The sequence below is a fragment of the Siniperca chuatsi genome, linkage group LG5, assembly GCF_020085105.1.
Source record: "Siniperca chuatsi isolate FFG_IHB_CAS linkage group LG5, ASM2008510v1, whole genome shotgun sequence".
Lineage (NCBI taxonomy): Eukaryota > Metazoa > Chordata > Actinopteri > Centrarchiformes > Sinipercidae > Siniperca > Siniperca chuatsi.
The window spans coordinates 24,125,770-24,148,901 of NC_058046.1; the positions used below are offsets into that span (position 1 = coordinate 24,125,770).

General features: G+C 41.1%; 1 protein-coding gene across 3 annotated transcripts in view; it reads left to right on the top strand.

Annotated features, from left to right (window-relative positions):
* The window catches only part of sema6a (sema domain, transmembrane domain (TM), and cytoplasmic domain, (semaphorin) 6A), a 108,704-nt gene that overhangs the window by 38,703 nt on the left and 46,869 nt on the right, over positions 1–23,132 (top strand). For all 3 annotated transcript variants that reach the window (XM_044197902.1, XM_044197903.1, XM_044197904.1), the window contains exons 2-3: positions 9,589–9,766; positions 10,573–10,690. In XM_044197902.1, the coding sequence (XP_044053837.1) occupies positions 9,667–9,766; positions 10,573–10,690 (218 nt within the window). In that variant the 5' untranslated portion in view covers positions 9,589–9,666. The remainder of the gene's footprint in view (positions 1–9,588; positions 9,767–10,572; positions 10,691–23,132) is intronic.

Below are 23,132 nucleotides of genomic sequence, written 5' to 3' on the forward strand. Positions count from 1 at the left end.
TATGACTGAAACAGATGCGTTATGGAGCAGCATTATTTACTAGGTAACATGGCATTTTTATGGCTTTTGTCTTTGGTCACAAGGATGTATAACTGATGATATGTGTATGCTGATGTCTCCAGTATGCTTCACAGCATTGCATTGCTAATCATGCAGTTACGAAAAAATGCATGATTGATGGATTGGTGAAAAGTGGTACAGTTCAACATGCTGCAAAGCCTGCTGATCAGCAGCAGAGAAAGGATTGCATTAGGTACACAATGAGGCACAGACAGAGATTGTAACACACCTTGTAAAACTCTGAAGCACACCTATTATGAAGATACAGGAGGCTGTGAGATGTGAAAACTGCACCAGATAGATACAAAAACAGAAAACCATCACACCTCTTATTCAGTCCCTGCAGGCCACCCGCTTATATCCTGTGTCTGCTTTTCCAGTTTAGTTGCAAGGAGAAGAAAAGAACACATCAAGAAACATCTGCATAAGTTGAGTGTTAAAGCACATGCAAAAAATACAGGATATATATCTATATATATAGATACAGATATATATCTATATATATAGTCTTGCCATTTAAAAGTGAATTCTTGGAGGCATTTAGACTTTTTGGCCAGATGTCTTGATATTTCTGCCACAGAGCTGAACCGCAATACAAGGTTAAACACAGGCACTGTTTTATCATCAAGGTCTCTCAGCCTCTGTCCAAGAACAAAGGTCATGTTGGTTGCAGATACTGATGCAAATGATTTTCATGACTTCATACATACATGGAGTCTAACTTTATGTCTACTTAGTCAAGGTCCAGCAAGGATAAAAATGTCCATTACTTTCCTCCAAATCTCCTTGAGCCTGTTATATCCATAGTAAAAACCACTTAGTGAGCCGCCGTTGAATATCGACTTTGAGACTTTTCTCATTTACAGTCTGGGTCTGTTGAGGAAAAGGGTTTGTAACTATCCAGCTCTTGGGCCAGACAGCTATTGTTTTATTGATTGTTCATCCTCTTTTATTTGTGGGAAAACTACCCCAGGAACACAGTGTCCCTCAGCTACTTCTCCCATACTCCACTAAACACCCAAACTAATTTCTGCTATGACTTATGCATGAATTGCTGCAAGTCTATCAAGCTTGCCCCTCTTCCCGTTAGTGAACCAGTTTTTTTCCCTTCAAGATATTACATAAAAAATGATTTTATGGCTCATGCATTTTGGATTTTGAAATACTTAACCAGAGACCCACAGACATGGATTTTTCTGTTATGCTTCTCCCAGCTGATGGCTTAGCTGATGTTTACTGAGGACAAGAACCTGAGGAGGATGTGTTTAACCCATTCCTTGAGTCTTATCTGCCCCTGCATTTAGTTCCTCCTGTATCGGACACACATTTCTAAACATAGTGTCATATGTTTTCAATCCCAGACAGCCTACTTTAAAGCATTACTTGACTCACCAACCTTACAAGCTGGAAGACCCAGGTCTCTATCATGAATAAGCATAGCATGGCATGGCGCAGCATCGCCTGAAGGCACCCCGCAGTTGGCCTTCGTAAAGTGAGCTTCCACGTAAAATGTGCATTATTCTGTGTGACAGTTTCAACACCCCCATCGCTGCTCCACAGGGCGCTGTGCTTCAGTCATTCCAGCATTTCTCTCTCTGTGGAGTTAATGTGGCATTTAGCTCAGTGACATTCTGTCATTTTTTTTACTGGTATTTCTTCTCTGCTGCACCTCAGGAGAAACACTGAGTCTCAGTTTGTATCCTTCAGCTCCTTCTCCTCTTTTGACCAGGGTCAAACTCAGCACTAGACGGATGATCTTAGCTCAAAATGGCCAGCGACTGTATGGATTGACAAAAGTTTGGCCTTATGTTACGAGGTATATAAAGAGAAAAGTGACAGGGTGATATCAAACAATCAGAAAGGCAGGCGGAGTAACATCAGACCAAAGAGATAATTGAATCAAAAGAGAGACAGAGAAGGCCATGTGCGACCAAGCATGTCCTTATCAGCAGTCATTTTCTCTGCTTTGCCCACACAGCTCTGTATCAGCTGCTTCCAGATTGATTAAGTTGCCCCGCATGTATCATCGCGAGCGATGATTGACAGGCCTGGAAAAGGTTTTGATATTTAAATGTGTAACCTTGTTCTTTTTTTGCGGTCAATCTCTTAAGCACTAGTTGTGAATGTGATGTGAGTTGGGCTTTGTGTTTGTGTGTGTGGCTGAATGTTTGTCACAGAGTGGGGGCTTGTTTTGATTTATAAATGCTTTTTCCAGACAAAGCAAAGGAGCAGCTTGCACCACACTCACCTTTTTCTTCTTTGCTGCCATTCTCGAGGAGATGAAGAGAAGTGAAAAGAGAATTAGGAGGATGAAGAGAATGGAGAAAGGGAAGAATGATGGTGATACCATAACAAATGTTTTCATTAAGTCTGTGAGAGGTAGTGAGGGAACATGGAGGACAAATGGCTATGCGGCACTGCAGTGCTAAATGCTAACATGCTCACAATGCCAATTCTAACATGCTGATGTTTAGCAGGCATAAGGTTAACCATGTTCTCCATCTTAGTTTCGAGTGTCAGCATGCTAACATTTGCTAATTAGCACTAAACACAAGGTACAGCTGAGGCTGATGGGAATGTCATTAGTTTAGCAGGTATTTGGTCATAAACTGTTGGACAAATCAAGATTTTGACCTGTGTTTGATGGAAAGTTAAGGGATCACCAAAGTGAATACAAATTATCCTGAGGGGAACATGAAGGTCTGTACCAAATTTCATGGCAATCTATTCAGCAGTTGACAAAAATGTCAACCTTATTTTGGTACTAGAGGAAAAATCAGCTGTTATCTAAAGTCAGTAGGGTTCATCCTCTGGGGACCATAAATCTCTGTGCAAAATTTCATCACAATTTATTCAAAAGTTGTTGAGATTTTTCAGTCTTGACCAAAATGGTGGATCTACCGACTGACTGACCGACATTGTCATTCCTAGAGCCACAGCATTAGCATGGCTAAAAAGAAAGAGATAGGGTCTGAGTATTATAACTATATATACTATATACTGTAAGTACTATATACTTAAGTATAACCCGGGAAATATTTTGCAGGTATAAATGCATGATATTTTTCTCCATAAGATAATACTTTTTGGCAATGTTTTAGGCTAATCGAACTCCATGTAACATATTTTTTGTGTCTAGTGACCTTTAGATGTTAGAGGTTTAAGTAATTTTGGGAGCTCGTCTCAGCATCAGTAGCCTTGCAAGTTCTTGACCTACTTTTAAAAACAATGTAGTGAGTTGTAGGTAGTTATCTCCTCTCATCTTTCTCCTCAGTTGATTTCTGCTGGTGGCAGGGTTGGTGTGATGTCAGTTTACTTTGGATCATTCTCAGACTGCGAACACCCACTAACTTCCCCTCCTATTTCCCTCTTTGCTTTGCTATCTTTTCCTTTCCTTTCATCTCCTCTACTCTCCTCTTTCCTTTCCTTTCAGTTCCTCTCCTCTACACTTTTTTAAAATCTATGGTAATTTGCTACAAAGAGTGTCCTCAATACATCCCGAAAAAGGATATCCATTGCTTTGCGACAGATAATTGTTTTTAATGATTAAGAAGCACAGAGGCATGTCCAGGCCTAATGGCTTTTAGATCACAGAGGCAGAGTTATAAAGATAGCAGCTTATCTCCAGTCTCTGAATGTCTTTGTTAGGTTGCTGTTGTTCCAAGTTGGCGCTTTGCCTCTGTTCTCTCGCTGTTCTTATGTCGCTCGTTCCCTCTCTTTTCCCGCTCGTCTTTTTGAGTCGTCTTTGGCCCGCTTCCAGAATCAATCCGTCACCTCTTTAAAGGGAGACGTTCTTGAATTTTGGCTTCTGTTTCAATGAAGGGCCTACAGCGACAGGGTGCCTCATTCATGTCCACCTCATTGTCTTTTAATAATCAAACCATGATGGATTACCTCCATACAGATATTCATTTGAAAGCAACATTTAAGGGACAAAAAATGGGGGAGGAAATGGAAAACACCAGTATGTTTTTTGATAGCTCAAGGACTATTTGTGGGAGTGTGCATGTGAGTGTGTGTGTGTGTGTCTGTATTTGTGTCCTTATATTGGATGCTAGTTTGGCTCTTGTTCTCAAAAAGACAGGCAGGTTCCTCCCTCTTGCTTCCCTCCTCTTATCGTGGCCTCCTGGGTTCAGGCAGACAGCTCCTCTTGTCTTTTCTCTCTGATTTATCAGGCCAGGGCTGACAAGTGTAAACACCTGCCAGAGTATCCTCCCCATTTGAGAGCCCTAGGTGGTTGGATGTTTTCCATTTTTTATCCCCATATGGTGGATCAATGCATTACTCTCACCTGGCTGTCTTTCCAACGGTCTCTGCTTGGCCGTCTTCTCTTCTACTTTCAAACCTCACCCAAAACACCATTTCCTCCAGCCTGCCTGTAAACAGGTGTTACAATGGACGGTGGTCTAAAACTTTAGCAATATGGTATTCATTTGGCTGAGTTGTAAAAGTGTACAGTTTTAGTGTGGTGTGGTGTTGTGTTCACACCAGTGTGTAAGGTCTGTTTCTGCTCTGTAACGCTGTGAGATTGTCACCCAAAAACTTCTGAAGTTGCTGGAATTCCCCCACTGTCATTCATCCGCCTGTAAAATCACTTATTCAGTTCCAGCAACCATGAAACGCAACTGGAAAAGCAACACACAGACAAACTTCTTTTCTTTCCCAGACATCCTTTTCACTACTTTTATTCATGTTCAAAGGTATGGTTTATCTCGCCTAGTATGGAGGCAGTTCATTTTGACTTTATTTGTCCAGGTTTTGAGCTACATATTGAGCTATCCCTCACTGCGTTTTCTACCTCCCCCCAAAAACAATGCAGGTGACTTGAATTGCTCACAGGAAACGATGTCTGGATAGTCCACAGTACATGTTGTGTAGTAGTTTTCTTTAGAGCTTTCTTTCTTCTTAAGAAATAGTCCTACTGATGGTGATGTCTGTAAATTATCATGAGTAACGGGAACAAATGTTTCCTCATAATTTGGTTAAACCAACACTTTTACTACTACACAAAATTTCCGAACTGATGCAAAAAAACCACAAATACTCTGTACAGTATTCTGCTTGCGTCTAGTATTACAAAAATCCAAATTATAGATACAAATAGCAGCACTTCCTCCAAATGTGGTGACTGGCCACAATTACAGACACGTAACAGCACATTGCCAGTAAGCTACCTCTTCTCTTTGGCATTCCTGCCATCTGTAAACCCTTCAGCACCAATCTGCGGACATTACCCAGACTGCCAAATATAAACACGAGCAGGCTGCATTCGCATCAAAGCTGTCAGACAGCATTTATAAGAAGCTGCTCCTTTAAAACCTTCATATGGAACAGTTCCTCCAGACTTGATGTGATCAAAAACCTGTTGTTTGACAACATTGTTCACTATTGCACAATTTGATGATTTCGTGAGGCGCGACACAACGTCTGAAGACAGAACACACGACCTTATGTATGTCCTAAACCAACAGGTCAACTATTCTATACAGCTGTGCTATATGAAGCCACTTATATACATAGCAGCCATTCAGAATATGTGTCAAGGACTCAAGTACAGACTGATGGCCATGAAGCAAGTACAACACAAAAACAAATATAAACACAAAAGAAGTCCTTCCAAGTTTTTTGTAACTTTGACACATAAGTGTTTTCTGATCCGATGCCACTATCGACAAGACTACATAATTTGTAAGGGCCTTCCAAATCCATTATATATCCCTGTTTCAAAAAGGGTTAGGGAAAGAACAGGTTAAAATCTGACTTTTTGTAGATCCATCCATCCTTCCCGACCATCTGCCTCTGCGGACTTTGCATCTCTGTGACAACGTCACACTACTTCCTCCTTTTCTCCTTACAGACAAGGCCGCAAGAGGGTTTTGACGCTTGAGCGTAAACATATGTTGTTTTTGGACATTTGCTGAAATGAGTAATGCTGTCATTTTTCTTGGGAGGACAGTTTCTAAACACATTCCGAAGCATAAGTCTATCATCAACAGGTCTGGTCTGATGTAATTAAATGGTAGTCTCTCACTTCATTGCGCAGGCTGATGGCTGGCACAGTGGGGACCTTCAGGATATGAATGGCTGGGACCTTCTCAAGATTAGTTGTGTGTGTGTTCATGTGTATGTGTATGGGAAAATCTGCCCAGCCAAGCTTAATTATGTGCGTCTGAACCTATGTTTTCTATTTGTTTGTGCACTTAACCAGATGGACAAACTAAATGTGTGACTAAATAACGGCTAACATTTCCTTCCTTTTCCTCGCCTGAAGCCCACCGTGGCTGACCTTGTCACTCTAATAAATGTGTGTTATTGTGTGTATGTTTAAGCTCCGAGCACCCATAGCTAACATGTTGATGCAACAGCAGCACTAACATCATTAGGCCTGATAATATGTTTATTGTTAAACCTAATTCAGTGTGGGGTGGCTGCCCCCATGGGGCTGCTCAGTCTGGGGAGAGAAAGTGGCTAAGTGTGATTGAGATTGTCTGTCTGCTTTGAGTTGTATGAATTTGTTTATCGCCAATATAGTTTGAGTTTATGTGTGTTTTCATCAAGTTTTCTTGTGCATTTGCTTCTTGCAAGGATACAAGGTGACTGTGTGGGTGAATGTGTGTGTCTGCGTTCACATGTGTGTATAGTTATTCATAATATGGGTATGTAGAAGGATTCTGGGGGGTCCTTGTGTTTTTATTACCTGCTGGTGGCCTCCTGCCAGCATCCAGCTTGATTAACTCTCCTCTTTCTGCTTTACACACACGCACACACACTTATGCACACACACAACCAGCTACTTTATCACTGAGAGCGTGCGGGAGGTGTGAGGGAATAGCAGCTATGGTTCTCAAAATGTTATTATCTATTAAAAGCCTGAGGAGGAGGCACAGGGCTCCACTGTTACACTTTATGTCTTCTCTTTGGTTCGCTTTTCAAGAAGAGCTTTTACAAGAGAGGAAATCCACACACTTCCACCTGCGCATGTGTGGTGTTTGGTAGTAGGTAATTTATTGTTAAAGTTTGGGATCCTGTTGTTTTCAGTGTGTGTGTGTGTGTGTGTGTGTGTGTGTGTGTGTGTGTGTGTGTGTGTGTGTGTGTGTGTGTGTGTTTAAACAGACGTCTACAGTGCTGTACAAAAGTAGCATTTTTGATCGGGATTTAACATACGCACACACAGTCACACTCACACACAAGGAAGCAATTTGCTCTTCCACAAAAAGAGTGTAATTCGGTAAAGACAGACTGTGTCTCGCTCCCTCCTGTTACTCATGTGTGGCAGCTGGTAAGGAAAGGGCCACTGGAAGGCTTAGAGGTTTCACTTAAGTCATTTTGTGCTCAATTTATTTTGTGTATCACAGGAGGCAGTGTGAGATGGTTTGACAGTTTTTAGCATTCTATTACACCCCATTGATATAGATGGAGGATGTGCCTCGCTCTCAGCAGCCACCGATTCTCAGCACGTGCTTGATAATTGTGTGGAGTATGATTAATCCCATGAGATTTATTTCAGTGAACAATAACTCTACAACATCTACAGTCATATGGAAGAAGCAGCTACTGTAGTTTTGCATTTTACTCTGACATAATCAAGTCCTATCAAAAAATTTCATTACAGAATTATTCCCATTTATTATACTTATTAGCCAGATCACATCTTGTTTTCTTGCTCAATACAACCTCCATCCGCCATTCTCTGTGCTAGCTCCCTCAGGGTTAACCTCTCTGCCTCATGCCACTTCCGGCTAATCAATCGGTCAATTACTGGAGGACTTCCGGGTCAAGGTTCAGGAGAAAAACACATTTCAGTCCTCCGCAGAGGTTTACGTACTGTATAGACAGAAGAAAAAGCCAATTTTTATTTACAATTTGGACAAAGTTGGAATGATAGTGTAGCTCAGCTCTTCGCTGAATGATAAAGGTGAGGGTGAGGGAAAATACATTTTTAGTATTTTTTTCTTCATAAAATATAGAATGTGGTACAAAAAAAACCCAGTGTAAGGATAAGAAGTGTAGGCCAATGAGTGAGAAAGGAGGGAGGGGAACAGAGTGGCTTCTGAGATCAAGGTCGTATCCAGGCTTTAGTATTGGTATTCTCCTCAGTGTTAAAGTGAGTCTCCCAGTGAATAGTGTTTTCATTCCTCTCCTGAATGAGATTCACAGGAGCATGGAGAGAGAGAGGGAGAGAGAGAGAGAGGGAGAGAGAGACATGACAAAGAAAGTAATTCCCCCCTCTCTCTCTTTCTCCCTCCCGGACATACAATAGCGAATGAAAATACAGCGTGGGATAAACAACTTTTATCAGACTGGAGCAAATGAAATCGACTATTTTATTCAATTCTTCATCCCTGAAGCATCCCCTACTGTATCTACCAGGCAACATCTCACGCCTGCAGCTTCATCTGAGAAAAAAAAAAGAAAAACGTGCTGTATGCAAATTAAATGCTTTATTCTTGATTAGATTACAGACGCAATAATTGTCTAGGATGATTTATGGGTGTAATTTGTCGCCACAAACTGCAGTAGAAAAAACTCAGTTGCCATGGTTTGTTCAATGAAGACATTTGATCAACACAATCAAGGGTATTTGCTATAAAATCCACTTCAGTGGGCACATATACATTACATTAGAAAATAAGCTTGTTGAGGATATTGTGTTTTCCAGGATTTAAAGGAAAATAATCAAGAAAAAAAACATGCAGGCCACACTTAGTGAGTGAGAATAGTCAACAGTTGGCATTTACGGTAGTGACCAAGTGCAATGAGAAATGAGATGAAGAGGAAAGAAAGGCAAGTACAAGCCTGCAGGTGGCTCTTAAACCAATGCCGTGGTAAATTGGAGTGTTTAATAGCCATACTGATGCACCAATTTAGCCCATGGTAGTCATCGGCCTGTAGGAGTTAGGATGTGGGATTGCTACCCTACCCTTGTAGGAGACTGACAAGTGGGAAATTAGGTACTTGCCACGCCATCCCGCCCCATCTCCAGGTACTGCTGATACTTTACAGCAGTCTAATCTCAAAAAAAGCTCTCCCACTACACTAAGACCCTGTCACACACACCCAAACACACAGAGAGAGGAAGAGAGAGGCACAGAGATCTTCTCTGCCTGACATCGATCTATGACGCATATTACTCCCCTAATCCAATTAATTCTGTTTCACTTGCAACGCGGCTCACTTGAGTCATCGAAAATGCATATAAAAATATATCTCTGACAGATTGCAATGGGCTGTGCAAAAATGCACAAACAGCTAATTCAGGTGGACTTGAATTTGTTTGGCTAACTCCTTTCTTTTTCTGCCTCTCCTCGCTCCCCCCGCGCCTTCTGCATTTCTTTGTTTCACACAAAGAATGCAGAAACCGAGGAGGGAAAGTAATTGGGGAAGCAGTCAGGTGAAAACAGATTTGTTTGACAAACTTTGTTTTTTTTCTGTCATTTCTTCCTCCCGCCTTCCCCATCTCTTTCCCTTCATTGCTCTCCATCTCCTCCTTTTCCTCCTTGTCTACCACTTCTGTGTCTCTTTGTACAGGCTGAGGTAAATCTGTAGCAGAGGACCAGCAGCAGCAGCAGCAGCAGCAACAGCAGCAGCAGCAGTGTTGGTGCGACCATGAGGTCAGAGGCCTTGTTACTCTACTTCACGCTACTGCAAATAGCCGGGGCGGGCTTCCCCGAAGACAGTGAGCCTATTAGCATTTCACACGGCAACTGTAAGTATATCTTTCTTTCTTTCTTTCCTCTCATTACAAGTCCTCCCTCGCTCCCTCACTTCATTCTTTTCCCTGTCCTCTTTGTCTTCCACTTCGCAAATCCCCCTCTCGATATCTCTCTCACTTGTTCTGTCCCTTTGCTCCTCCACATCCCTCTCAACCCTTTTTTCCTCTGCAACCCTCTGCAAGGCATGTAGTGTAAAGGATAGGCCCTCTACAAACGCTAAAATGAAGGACTTAAAGCTGCATTTGAAACGGAGCCCACCCCACATCAAAGGATAATCCGCTATTTTTGTGTTGGGCTCCTAATGCTGTGTGTGATAGTGTAAATGCTGTTGCAGGCTATAAAGATACAGTCATTGTTTCCTCTGTTTCTCTCTGTGTTTCTCCCTCTGTCCTGCCCCGTCCTACTCTCTCTGGGCCTAACACTGTACCCAACGCTACTGGCCAGGAGAGCTGAAAGAGAAGCCAGTCAGCCTCACATAGACCTGCTCCTCTATCAGACTGTTTGTTCAAACCAAGCACTTTCATCCAAAGCCACTAACAATAGAACGGTTGCAGGGTATAGTGCAGCACATTTTTTAGCCTACAATTTATGGTCGCAGGAGGAGCTCAACCAACAACTGTGGTGGCGCTTTCTCTTCCAGCTAAGACACATGGGTTCACATTTGACCTAAAACCCATGAGACACTTGATAAAAGCTGTGAAATTCATTAAATTCCAAATTCCTGTTATTGCTACAGTTACTACATTTATAAATGTAAGGTTAACACATGCAGGGATTACCTTTTGTCCTCTCCTTGCAGACACAAAGCAGTATCCAGCATTTGTAGGCCACAAACCCGGCAGGAACAACACCCAGAGGCACAAACTGGACATCCAGCTCATCATGATCATGAACAGGACGTTATACATCGCTGCCAGGTGAGTGATAATAGCTATTTGGTCAGATTTTTGAACACACAGGAGTGTGTACTGTTGCTATTTCAGACACAAACTTACTGCAAGTTTTTTTACTTTTCTTTGTGGAATAAAAGTGCAGGCCACTGTAGATTAGGATTAATTAAACTGAGCAACTGTGGTTCCACCAGGAGTATTGAATCCTTCATCATCTCCTCTCATATTACAGTTGCTGATTGCATTTGACTTTCAGCTATGAATGATTGTCATCAATTGTTGCCAGTTGTGGATTGTGAACATATGATCCCTTTTGATGATCCCTTGATAATGGCTGAGGGCTGTGAGATCCACAGTGGTTGGGCTATCAAACTGAACTTTGGAGCCCTGCTGTGCTGTTTTCTTTTAAAGTTTTGGGAATCAGGAGGGACTAATTCAGAGCAAAATGCTTTAAAACACTTTGCAGTCTGGACCATTTCTTCCATTACCTCTTTGTTGTTTTCTATTTTGGGCTCGCCATCTGCCAAAACCCCTTTTAGCTCGTACGATAAGACTTTTGCCCTGTTTTAAATAAACATCCAGGCAGACATACAAACTCACACAAACACACACCCACACAGGCACTTATACAGATGAAAACTACAGATGAATTAAACACTAATCTCAAAGAAAAGAGTTTCCAATTTTTTAGAACTACTTGATATAGTCTACATTTAGGGTCTAAATGCACCATCTAGACAGCCTTAATGCACATTCAGTGCTGTCGATAAACAGTAATACAGTACTAATACAGTAGTTTGGACTCTTTATTCGTTGGCAGCCAAGTAGTAATTGATCTTTAAAACTCGTTTTTCTGTCTGGCTGTTTTTTTCCTTGTCTGTCACCTACCGTTATTGCTTTCTGTCTATCGGTCAGTGTGTTTTTCACCTGTGCATCTTTATTTTCGTGTGACTCAACTTTCAGAGATAATATAGCTCAATTACACCATCTGGAGCCATGGAGAAAACCAGTATTGATTTCTTCTTCTCTCTTGTCATCAGTATTTTAGAAATGTTCATGTTGCTTCATCTCATGGCAAAGTGAGCGATCTGTGAAAATAGTCAGGTTATTGTCCAAAGCATCAACAGGCGGGTTTACCTTCAATGCAGTCTTGAATGTGCAGTGTAACATTAAGGCATCATTGAAAAGGTTTTAATAAAATGGATCCTTATCTGTTTGTTCTGTGCCGCCCATGGCTAATTGAGTGGCAGGCTTGATTGGATACTGTTAAAAGCCACAATAGGGGTCTTTCTTTGTTTTCCTCCCAAGCATGTCAAATTAAGTGGCTGGGAGAGGCTGCTGCTTCAAGTGGCAGAGCTTTTTAACATATCTGGTCATTAAGAGGAGGTGTGTGGAGAGTGGGAAAGGAAACAGAGCGAAAGAGAGAAATGTGTGTGTGTGTGTGTGTGTGTGTGTGTGTGTGTGTGTGTGTGTGTGGTGGGGCGCCAGAGACTTTGGTCTGCCTGTCGCCCACCTGCTCCACATGGGGTGGCAGGGGCCTGAGGGGTAGGGCAGGGAAATGAGACACAGAGGGTTTATTGGAGGGGTGTGGACATGAGATGTTTAGTTTAGTATGCATACCAGTTGTTGCATGGATTTAAAAGTGATTTCTTGAGTGTGATATGTGGCCGTAATGTATGTGTGCATATGGAGATACTTTTGGGATGGTGAACATGTGTTGGCGTGCCTGTGGGCGTGGGCACTACAGCCTGTGATCGTGTCTGCAGTGAGCTGCGCATGTGTTTGTGTGTGCAAGTGCGAGGTCACCTGGTGCGTTGGTCCCACACATGCATACTTGCTTAAAGCAGACGGGAATTCTGACACATGGCCGAGTTATGTGACCCCTGAATAACTGGAATGGCTGCCTCAGATTAGACCGAGCCGGGTGACTGGGCCATTGATCCTGACACAGAGAAGAATGTTGGAGTCGATTACACGGACACACAAATGAAAGCCCGTGCACAAAGATCCATCGGCTCTAGCAGGATATTGATAAAGACATGTAAAAGTTGAATGACAAGCAGTTTAAGGCAAACAGCAGAGACAATTACCACTTCAGAAATCAATGAGAAAACGAGCCAACAGTCAACCCAGCAAGACTCAGGCTACAGAACAATGAACAATGCTGCTGAAAAAAAAAACTAGGCAACATTAATAGATGCTTTTATAATGGTTGTCCAGTCAAATGACTTGTTTATTCTGAGGCCAGCATCACACAGCTTTGCCATCATGCCTCTAGACCAGTGAGCCTCAGTTCTTGGTGCACAGCAGCTTGCAGATGGCCACTGTGAATGCAGTCCAAAGCTCAACACTGTTTCAGGCTGTTATTTGAATGGCTGCTCAGTGTATTAAATCCCTTTGGCTCCTGTTTTGGCGCTGGCAATAAAATCACAAGATTTTTAAGCTATGAGATACATACAAACATAGCAACTGATGAAATTGTAAATAGACAAAAGTGGCTTAATCCATAGAGGGAAAGAGGCAAGTCTTTGGCAACGGTGGAACTCAGTAACAGATGCAGTGATTGATAATTCATCCTCGGGTTTGAACCTTGAATGAAATGTATTGATTTGGTGGAATCAGAGACTCTTTTTGCAATGCCATTTGAGCCGTTACTTGTGGGCAGATACTGAGGAAAATGGCCTCTGTTGATGAGGTCATATGGCTTTTCCAATATGTGTAAAATATCATTAGCCCTCTTAGACTCATATATATTGAATGTTGATTATGAATTCAGTACATGACTAGATTAGTCCCTTAATATTCTGAATCTTATTTCATGACTCAGTTTCCATCAGGTGCATTATCCAAAGGGACAGTACAGCCTGATAAGATATCAGACTGCTGTCTTTTCATATGCAGGCTATTAGAAAGCCTCTTGTTTGTTCCATTTTAACAAGACAAGCATTGGACTGAGTATAGTGCCAATTTCTCTCACTTTTCCTGAAATATCTGCTCTTAACAAGATGGATGTATAGCAAATTTTCTGCTAACAAGTCTCTTTTTAAATCATTCCCAACATACAGATGCAGCTTGCACAGAGAAAATAGTTTTAAGTTATGAAGAGGTATTTGTTTGTGAAGACATTGATAAACATGAGATTCGACCTTGTACCAAGTTGGTTTATGTGCAGCTGCTGTTTCATACATTAGCTGTACATTATCTATGATAAAGTGAGACATGATGTATATTAAAGTACAGGTAATGAACATAAAGACTTCTTCATGTACAAGCTCAGTGGTTTATGTGTGTCTGCTGTCATGTGTGTTTTAGGTATTTGGCAGCAGAGTCACGTTCAGTAAAAGCAATAAACTGTTCTTGATGCAGTAAGAGATGGACACAGGAGGATTCCTATCCCAGCGGTCCATATTTCATGGTCAGGGTACACTATGTACAGCATTCAGAGAGAATTCATCATAGGGCAATGGGAGATTTATCATTCTGATCTCTGGAAAATATTTGTGTGCATGTGTGTCTGTGTGTGCCTGGGTGTGTGCATGAATATGGTTGTGTATGTGTATGGTATGTGTATGTAGCAAGTCAAGTCACTTCTCTCCACTGCGCACGCGCGTCTGTGTGTGTGTGTGTGTGTGTGTGTGTGTGTGTGTGTGTGTGTGTGTGTGTGTGTGTGTGTGTGTGTGTGTGTGTGTGTGTGTGTGTGTGTGTGTTCATTCAATGGGTTTGATTGAAGCCACTTGTCATGTAGCAATCAGGCAGACGTATCCAAACTCTAATCTTCATTCATAGGCTTTTATTTCTTTGCCTTGGGGATATCAAACTCATTGCTGTCAGTCCTGAGGATGCCAATAGAAATGGTGTGTGTGTGTGTGTGTGTGTGTGTGTGTGTGTGTGTGTGTGTGTGTGTGTGTTCCTGGATTTCTACCTTTGTGAGAACTACTTTGAGTTTTAGACCTTTTAGACCTTTAGAGTTTTAGAGACTTTATAAGTGAAGAACAACTTTATTGTGAGACCAACACGCTTCGGCTTGTGGCCTTCATCAGGATCATCATACAACACATTACAAAGAACAGTTAAATAAGATGGCTATGAAACATTTTTTTAAAAAGGTTAAAAAAATATAAAAGACAACCAATCATATACATACACATACACATCAGTCAATGGGGAACCCACACATAGATGGGCTGGGTATATGGTCATGTAGCTTAAGGCCAATGACATTCCCAAACTGGCAGAGAGGCAATGGATGTACCCACTAATGGACATATATTTTGTCCATAAACAGGAGAATCGCATCTCTGGGTAGGTACCTACTGTAAGCTTGTATAGAGATAGTATAGAGAATTTCAACAGCTCTCACCTACTCAAACTGCTTTGATGTTTAAGATTTAGGTTACAGTTATGATCTGGTCAAAGTCTGACGGGGCGGGAATCAAGTACTCAGACGATCAAGCGATGTAAACAAGCCGACAGTTTCATCAGATTATCTAAACCACTTTATTTGGAGGTGAAACCAAAGGTGAGAGCACCCATAATGTCAGTAATAATTGCTCATTACCCAAGAAAACTGTGTGCATGCCCAACTATAGCAACTATAGCAATTCAAAGGTGAACGAGGAAGGCGGTCTGTAAACTATGATGGATGTTTACAATGGAAATCTTTCCTTTTGCCTTTTATTTTCCAAATAAGTTTGGCTAACATGGGGTTTTTCTTTAAAATGTGATTACCTGACTGCTTGTGTTTCCCGCCTTGTTTGACTTCTTTTCATCAATGTCACCATGGTGAGTAAGTTAAGAAAATTGAGAGCCTGTTTTATTGTCTGATTCAGAGAGCGAGGCAGTTCCAAGAGCCCAGCGATTAGCCTAATGTTATACAATGTTATTGTTACGGATAGAAATGATGGCTAAAACCCAGGTTGAAACTGTTTTCCCTTTGAGGTTAGGGAAAGGTTTGAGGACATGAGGAGAAGAGATGTGCAGAAAATGAGACAGTCCATATATAATTGTACGTGTGTGTGTGAATGTGTTACTGTATAGCCTGCCTAGTGAGCATGCCCCAGGTCTCTCCACATGCAGGGCATAGTCGCCATGCCTGGACCTCAGTCGGCCTTCACCATGGTAACACCAACCACACTCTGTTTACACCCCTCTATGAGGCTGGGAAGCATGGGAACCAGAGAGAGAATGTGTGTGTGAGTGTGTGTGAGAGAGAGAGAGAGAGACAGTGAGAGACAGAGGGAAAGATCGGTGTGAGAGTGGAGAAACAAAAATGTGTGGTTGCCATTAGCACTCACACAAACACACACAAAGAGACACACATACTAACTAAAAAAATCCAGATTACCGTCTCTCAGTTGAGTCCTCTGGAACAGTCGTGCCTCTGTGGCCGCTGTTCTTCCCTGTCGGGTCTCTTTGGGTCTCGCAGTGGAGGCCACTAGAGTCTCCATTATTGTAGCTACACCAAATCCTGTTAAAACCCACTAATGACTGGGATTACACGATTGCCTCCTCTCCCTCTCCTCCCAGCACCAGCGACATACAGCCACGTCCACACTCTGAAACAAAGCTTGCAGCTCCAGTACTCATAATCACCTGAATTAAAAGTTGGAACAAGTTTCCATTCAAAATGTAACTCTGAAAATATGTAAAATACTTTCTTTCTCCTAAGATTTTAGCATTTTTAGCAATTCATCCAGCAGAAATATACAGAACCTGGAAATAGTAATTAATGCTCTTAGTGTCAAGTTATTGTAACAGCAGGAACTAAAGTTACAGGTTGTTGTGGCTACTCCAGTTTGTTAGGCAGGCGCACCCAGAGTGTTAGCAGCAGGTTAGAAGTTGTGTTTTGATATTGAGGTTCCTATTACAAATACTGACTTCTTTCCTTCCTTCATCAACATTGTTAGGTTATTGCACTGATTACATTAGTCCTTGTCCCCTTGAGACTAGTGTTAATGCAGTGCAAAATAAATAGTGAGGCAATGGACAAGCTAATCTAAATGAACAATAGAAATATGTGGATATACTTATACAGGGAGTGCAGAATTATTAGGCAAGTTGTATTCTTGAGGATTAATTTTATTATTGAACAACCACCATGTTCTCAATGAACACACAAAACTCATTAATATCAAAGCTGAATATTTTTGGAAGTAGTTTTTAGTTTTAGCTATTTTAGGGGGATATCTGTGTGTGCAGGTGACTATTACTGTGCATAATTATTAGGCAACTTAACAAAAAAAAAATTTATACCCATTTCAATTATTTATTTTTACCAGTGAAACCAATATAACATCTCAACATTCACAAATATACATTTCTGACATTCAAAAACCAAACAAAAACAAATCAGTGACCAATATAGCCACCTTTCTTTGCAAGGACACTCAAAAGCCTGCCATCCATGGATTCTGTCAGTGTTTTGATCTGTTCACCATCAACATTGCGTGCAGCAGCAACCACAGCCTCCCAGACACTGTTCAGAGAGGTGTACTGTTTTCCCTCCTTGTAAATCGCACATTTGATGATGGACCACAGGTTCTCAATGGGGTTCAGATCAGGTGAACAAGGAGGCCATATCATTAGATTTTCTTCTTTTATACCCTTTCTTGCCAGCCACGCTGTGGAGTACTTGGACGCGTGTGATGGAGCATTGTCCTGCATGAAAATCATGTTTTTCTTGAAGGATGCAGACTTCTTCCTGTACCACTGCTTGAAGAAGGTGTCTTCCAGAAACTGGCAGTAGGACTGGGAGTTGAGCTTGACTCCATCCTCAACCCGAAAAGGCCCCACAAGCTCATCTTTGATGATACCAGCCCAAACCAGTACTCCACCTCCACCTTGCTGGCGTCTGAGTCGGACTGGAGCTCTCTGCCCTTTACCAATCCAGCCACGGGCCCATCCATCTGGCCCATCAAGACTCACTCTCATTTCATCAGTCCATAAAACCTTAGAAAAATCAGTCTTGAGATATTTCTTGGCCCAGTCTTGACGTTTCAGCTTGTGTGTCTTGTTCAGTGGTGGTCGACTTTCTGCCTTTCTTACCTTGGCCATGTCTCTGAGTATTGCACACCTTGTGCTTTTGGGCACTCCAGTGATGTTGCAGCTCTGAAATATGGCCAAACTGGTGGCAAGTGGCATCTTGGCAGCTGCACGCTTGACTTTTCTCAGTTCACGGGCAGTTATTTTGCGCCTTGGTTTTTCCACACACTTCTTGCGACCCTGTTGACTATTTTGAATGAAATGCTTGATTGTTCGATGATCACGCTTCAGAAGCTTGGCTATTTTAAGACTGCTGCATCCCTCTGCAATATATCTCACTATTTTTGACTTTTCTGAGCCTGTCAAGTCCGTCTTTTGACCCATTTTGCCAAAGGAAAGGAAGTTGCCTAATAATTATGCACACCTGATATAGGGTGTTGATGTCATTAGACCACACCCCTTCTCATTACAGAGATGCACATCACCTAATATGCTTAATTGGTAGTAGGCTTTCCAGCCTATACAGCTTGGAGTAAGACAACATGCATAACGAGGATGATGTGGTCAAAATACTCATTTGCCTAATAATTCTGCACTCCCTGTACATGGGGTAATCCGTGACATCCCTTCACCATATGTTAAAATGTTATCAGTATTGCTTAATGGCATGTTCTGTTAGTTGGTGTGCACAAATAATTAATTCATGAGCGCAAATAAAGTAATTCAAAAGCACATATTACTAACTTGTGAGTATGAATGACTAATTCCCTTACTTACTGGGCTTTCTAGCAATAGAAATGGAGATCTGGAAAATATTTTGAGACCACTGGATGAAGTTTAATCAATAAATCAAAGAAAATCACATATTTTATGCAGTTTCACTGCGTGAAAGTGTGCATGCTCAAAACATGCCCCTCACCCCACTGACTCAGCCACACACAAAACAAACACAAATGCTCATATGCACACACTCACAAAAGGAAATGTGGAGAGAATGTAGAAAACCATAATGAGAACTTCAACCTTCGAAAAGAACAACCTGCCTCAGCTTGGGGGTGAGTGAACTCTGGCTTGTTGTATTTCATGCCACCACATCACTGAGGTCCTCTTGATGCCCTTAGCGCATTCAGAACCTCAATAACTCTCTTCACAGCCCAAAGGTGCCTGCTGGCTTTCCCGGTCCCTCCCATCCACTTTGTGAAGAGGATTTGAACCAGGGAAAGCCAAAACAATGTACAATGGACCCTCCTCTACCACCCATGATCCAGTTATGAAGAGAGAGGAATATGGGTGAAGAGGGTGATGAGAGAGAAAGCGTGGGAGGGGGGGAGGAGGAGGTGGACGTGCAGGCATTTAGTTCGCAGAAAGAGGGGTGGTGGCAAAAGGTGCGGGGTGCATGCTAATCGCGTTCCTCTCTTTTCTGCTACCGGAGTGCAAGATAGTTTGACAAAGACCCAGCAGATGGACCAAGCTGGCCCGCCGTCACCCCAGAAGAAATGTGCTGTTATGAAAACGACATTCTTCCACACAAAGCCCCTGTGTTCTCATGGCCACGCATGGCTACCATGTCTGACGGACATGTCACTCTATTGCTCTCAATCTCACACTCTTGCCCACGCTAAGTTGGTCTACTGTCTTGCCTTGGTCATTCAGCTCTTTCTCTCTGTCTGTACCCATCCTTTTTCAGTGCCTCCATATTTGTGTCTAAGAGGATATTTGCATACCTTCCGTCCTACTCATACATTTTTGTTGCTGAATTTCGGGAAATATAAAGCCCATGCCAAGTGATTCACATTGACAGCCAATGTTCTGCCCTCATTGGTTTTCAAAGGCTTCTGTTATTTCTCACAGTATTTCGAATTTCATCATCAACAGCACAGCCCCTATATAGTTGACCCTTATGTTTTGTGTAACAGCACTGTGCCATTCTCAGAGCATGTTTGATTCATAGTTTACAGTCGAGAAGGAGAAAATGATTAGAAAGAGAACTACATGCAGCAAAACATCTTCCGGTGGATTTAGCAAATTAAGTCACTCGTAAACAGTATCCAATAAAGGCCTAGTCACACTAGACTAGACTAAATTCTGACTGGATTGTAAATTTGAGTCTGAGACTGATTTGAACCAATTAGATTTGGGTCCAGTAGTTGGCATTGATCAGAGGTTTTGCTACATCCTTTGCAAATTAACTTCCATAAATCTGCTTAGAAATAATAGAAAAATACGCTCCATATAACCCCAAAACTTGCCTTAGAATATTTTTTTTACTTTTTCTTCAGTATCAAAGTAATCCGGTGATAGTTGTTTGAACATCCATGGGTACATTGCAAACAGAAACTGCTAATAGCTAATTTGGCATACTAAATATAAACAAATATAGGCTATAAAAATGGGGCCCACAGCCCACAGGGATGGGCACAGTGTCAAACTTTGAAAACCCCTGGTACAGATTAATTATGATGCAGTTTGAATGGGCTCAAGACTACAGACATAAGCTTCCTGACAATTCCTGATAATTTTGTTGGACCCAGTCTGAAACATGTGGTGTGAGTGGTGTGAGATTCATTATGAAATGTGACAGTAAGTGAGGCAACTGTTAGAGGGAGTTAAGCTCATGGTGAAGAAGAAAAGATTAAATCAACTGGTATTTACAACAATTTTTACTCACATACTGTAGATAGTATATACACTGTTAAAGATTCCCAACTCATCTTGTTCTGCACTTTGTGAGTTATTACAAAACTTTATGTAAAGGAGTTTACCTGAAATGCCTGGATTTTTCCACATAGTACACAAACTAAGTGGAAGAACACTCATAAGACATTTTTCATTCTCATAAATAATTTTACAAGTGAAATGTAAATGTGTACATCCGTAATGTAAATGGATTCCATTCTAGGAAACAATAAACAATAGAACACCTATTTCTATATTCGCACTGAACTGCTCAGTGCAAATGGAAACATCATTATCATTACTATTTGCTACATTTTTGCTCTAACAGGACAGCAGTTTTTACTCAGGCCAGTTGTTTAGTCTAAACTATGCTCAGCGGGCAAGAACTATCTTGAAATCTGACCTCAGCTTTAGACTCATAACAAGAAAATATTTAAAAAAGATGAAATGCTGATATCTCTAACCACTGATTTGGAAATGTACGTTGTAGGATCACACTTTGTAGGTTTCTGTTATATATAACCCCCCTGTTGGTGCTTCAACCTTCAACCTTCAGTGGACAGTTTACCAGCAACCTTTTTAAGGCTGGAAACTAATTTCACATTCAACTTTTTACATCATCTTCAGTATGTTTGGTTATTGTTTGTTATGTCCTTTTGTTTCCTGCAGAGCTGCATTACTCAATTAATCGATTAGTTGATTAATTGATTGGCAGAAAATTAATCAGCAACTATTTTAACAAGTGATTAATCGTTTTACATATTTTTTAAAGCAAAAATGCCAAATATTCTCTGTTTGCAGCTTCTCCAATATGAGGATCTACTGCTTTTCTCTGTTTTATATATTTGTAGATTAAATATCTTTGGGTTTTTTTCACAATTTTTTACATAAACAAAATGACTAATAGATTAATCAAGAAAATAAGGAAAATAATCGGCAGATTAATCAATAATCAAAATAATTGTTAGTTGCAGCCCTAGTTTCATTATCCAATAAGTCCAGTAATAATAATACTTTATGAATGCGACGATTTTTGGTAAAGGATGTCACATGTCAGTCAGATCGTACCTCGTGACAATAATGTAACTTTTTCAAGAAATAAAGGTAATGAAATGTTTGCTGTGATGGATCAAGTATTTCAAGGAACTCTCTTCAAGTAGATTTTCGTAGTTTATTAAATAAATGGAAACCAATGGCTGCCTGGAAGGTAGGATATCAATTTTAAAACTTCAGGTTTGCTTTAGAAAATGGTCCACAAAAATTTTAACTATATTCGATCTGTAGTTAATGGTCTTACATTACAATACCACCAGTGTAGTCCTTGAAGGCCCTGCCTTGGCTTTCTGTTCTCTCTTTTATATATAGTTATATAGATGTGACTCACACACCAGAGGAAAGTGAGTATGTTGTAATATGAGGTGCAGTGGTGAAGAGGGGAAAGGGTGCATATGTCTGTTTGTGTGAGCTTGTTGGGGTGAAGGGGGGTTGGTCTCCTTACACATGTGTGTGTTTAGAGAGCTGGTGTTGACACAGACACAGCCGCTCCATTGTCCTCCTCCATCTCTAGTCAGGATGTTTGAGGGACGCCTCATCGCTTGGCTCCCTCTAATCTCAGCTGGAACCAAAAACCCTGCGGCTGGAAGGCCTCGGCCCTTGAGGACGCTGTCAGCACGAGGACAAGAGAGGCACAAGTCAGGGAGCGGGGAAAGTTACTGTCGAAAATTATGGAGCAGTCAATTACAGATTAATCATGAGCTGTTTTAAAATTGCAGGCAGTAAAATAACCCATGGGATTACACTAAATCCGCCAAGTAATCCTCTGATTTAATAGCTTTTGATTTAGTTTTGTCTTTTTAATATAAAGTTTGAATTTTAAATTTGAAGTTAAATGAATAAGTCGCTGAACTTTAGGAGACATAGCTGAACATTATAGTGATATCATCCATCACTGTTATCACCCATCATTTTTCTTTTCCATTTAAACTTTACTCTATCTTAAATGTGATGGTGTGGATTTCTAAAAAAATCTTTGACAAATTACAGTTGCCATTTAAATAATCAAATTTACTGTAGCTCCATGATATTTATCCAGTTACCCGGGCAGCAAGGCGAAAGAAACACTGAAACAGAAGGGCCGTTCAGGAACCCTGGAAATTCAATCCAAATCAATTAGCCTGAGTAGTGCAATGGTAGTGCTACCAGAGTGTCTTAATGAAAAACATTTTGCAGTTTGCGGTTTTAGCCTGAAATGCTCGATTTTTAGTCATGGCAGAGTGCACAGTGACAGCCAGCATCTGGCATTTGCTCGAGCAAGTGAACTTGAATCTGGGAAGGGCATGGGATGTATCTCACTGACCTAAAGTTGACTTCCTTCTTTTCTTTTTTGCTTTTCATGGCTGAATATTACATGAAAATTTTTTAAATTTTAATCGAAGAACAGAAATCTTTTCAACAATCGGAAATTTAGTTAAGGGATGTACGTGTTAAGGTCAACCACAGATTGACTTGGAATTTAGTCTGGCAGGCATAAGGACTTATAGGTGGATTTACCCAAAAATGAAGAAAGCAATTTAGAAAATAGGTTCTGGGCCCATAAAGAGGTCAACTAAACAGAACTACACTCATGGCTTTTTAAAAAGATGATGATAATGTTGTTTTATTTAGTTAGTACTGTTGCTATAGTGATCTATAAGTCACATGACTGATCAATGGACTGTGCACCACCTCGATGAAGGCAAGATAGCCGAAAACATTTGGTGCGGTGAATAGAGCATGGTGTACTGTAGAAGAGTTGTGATGTGTTATAATTAGA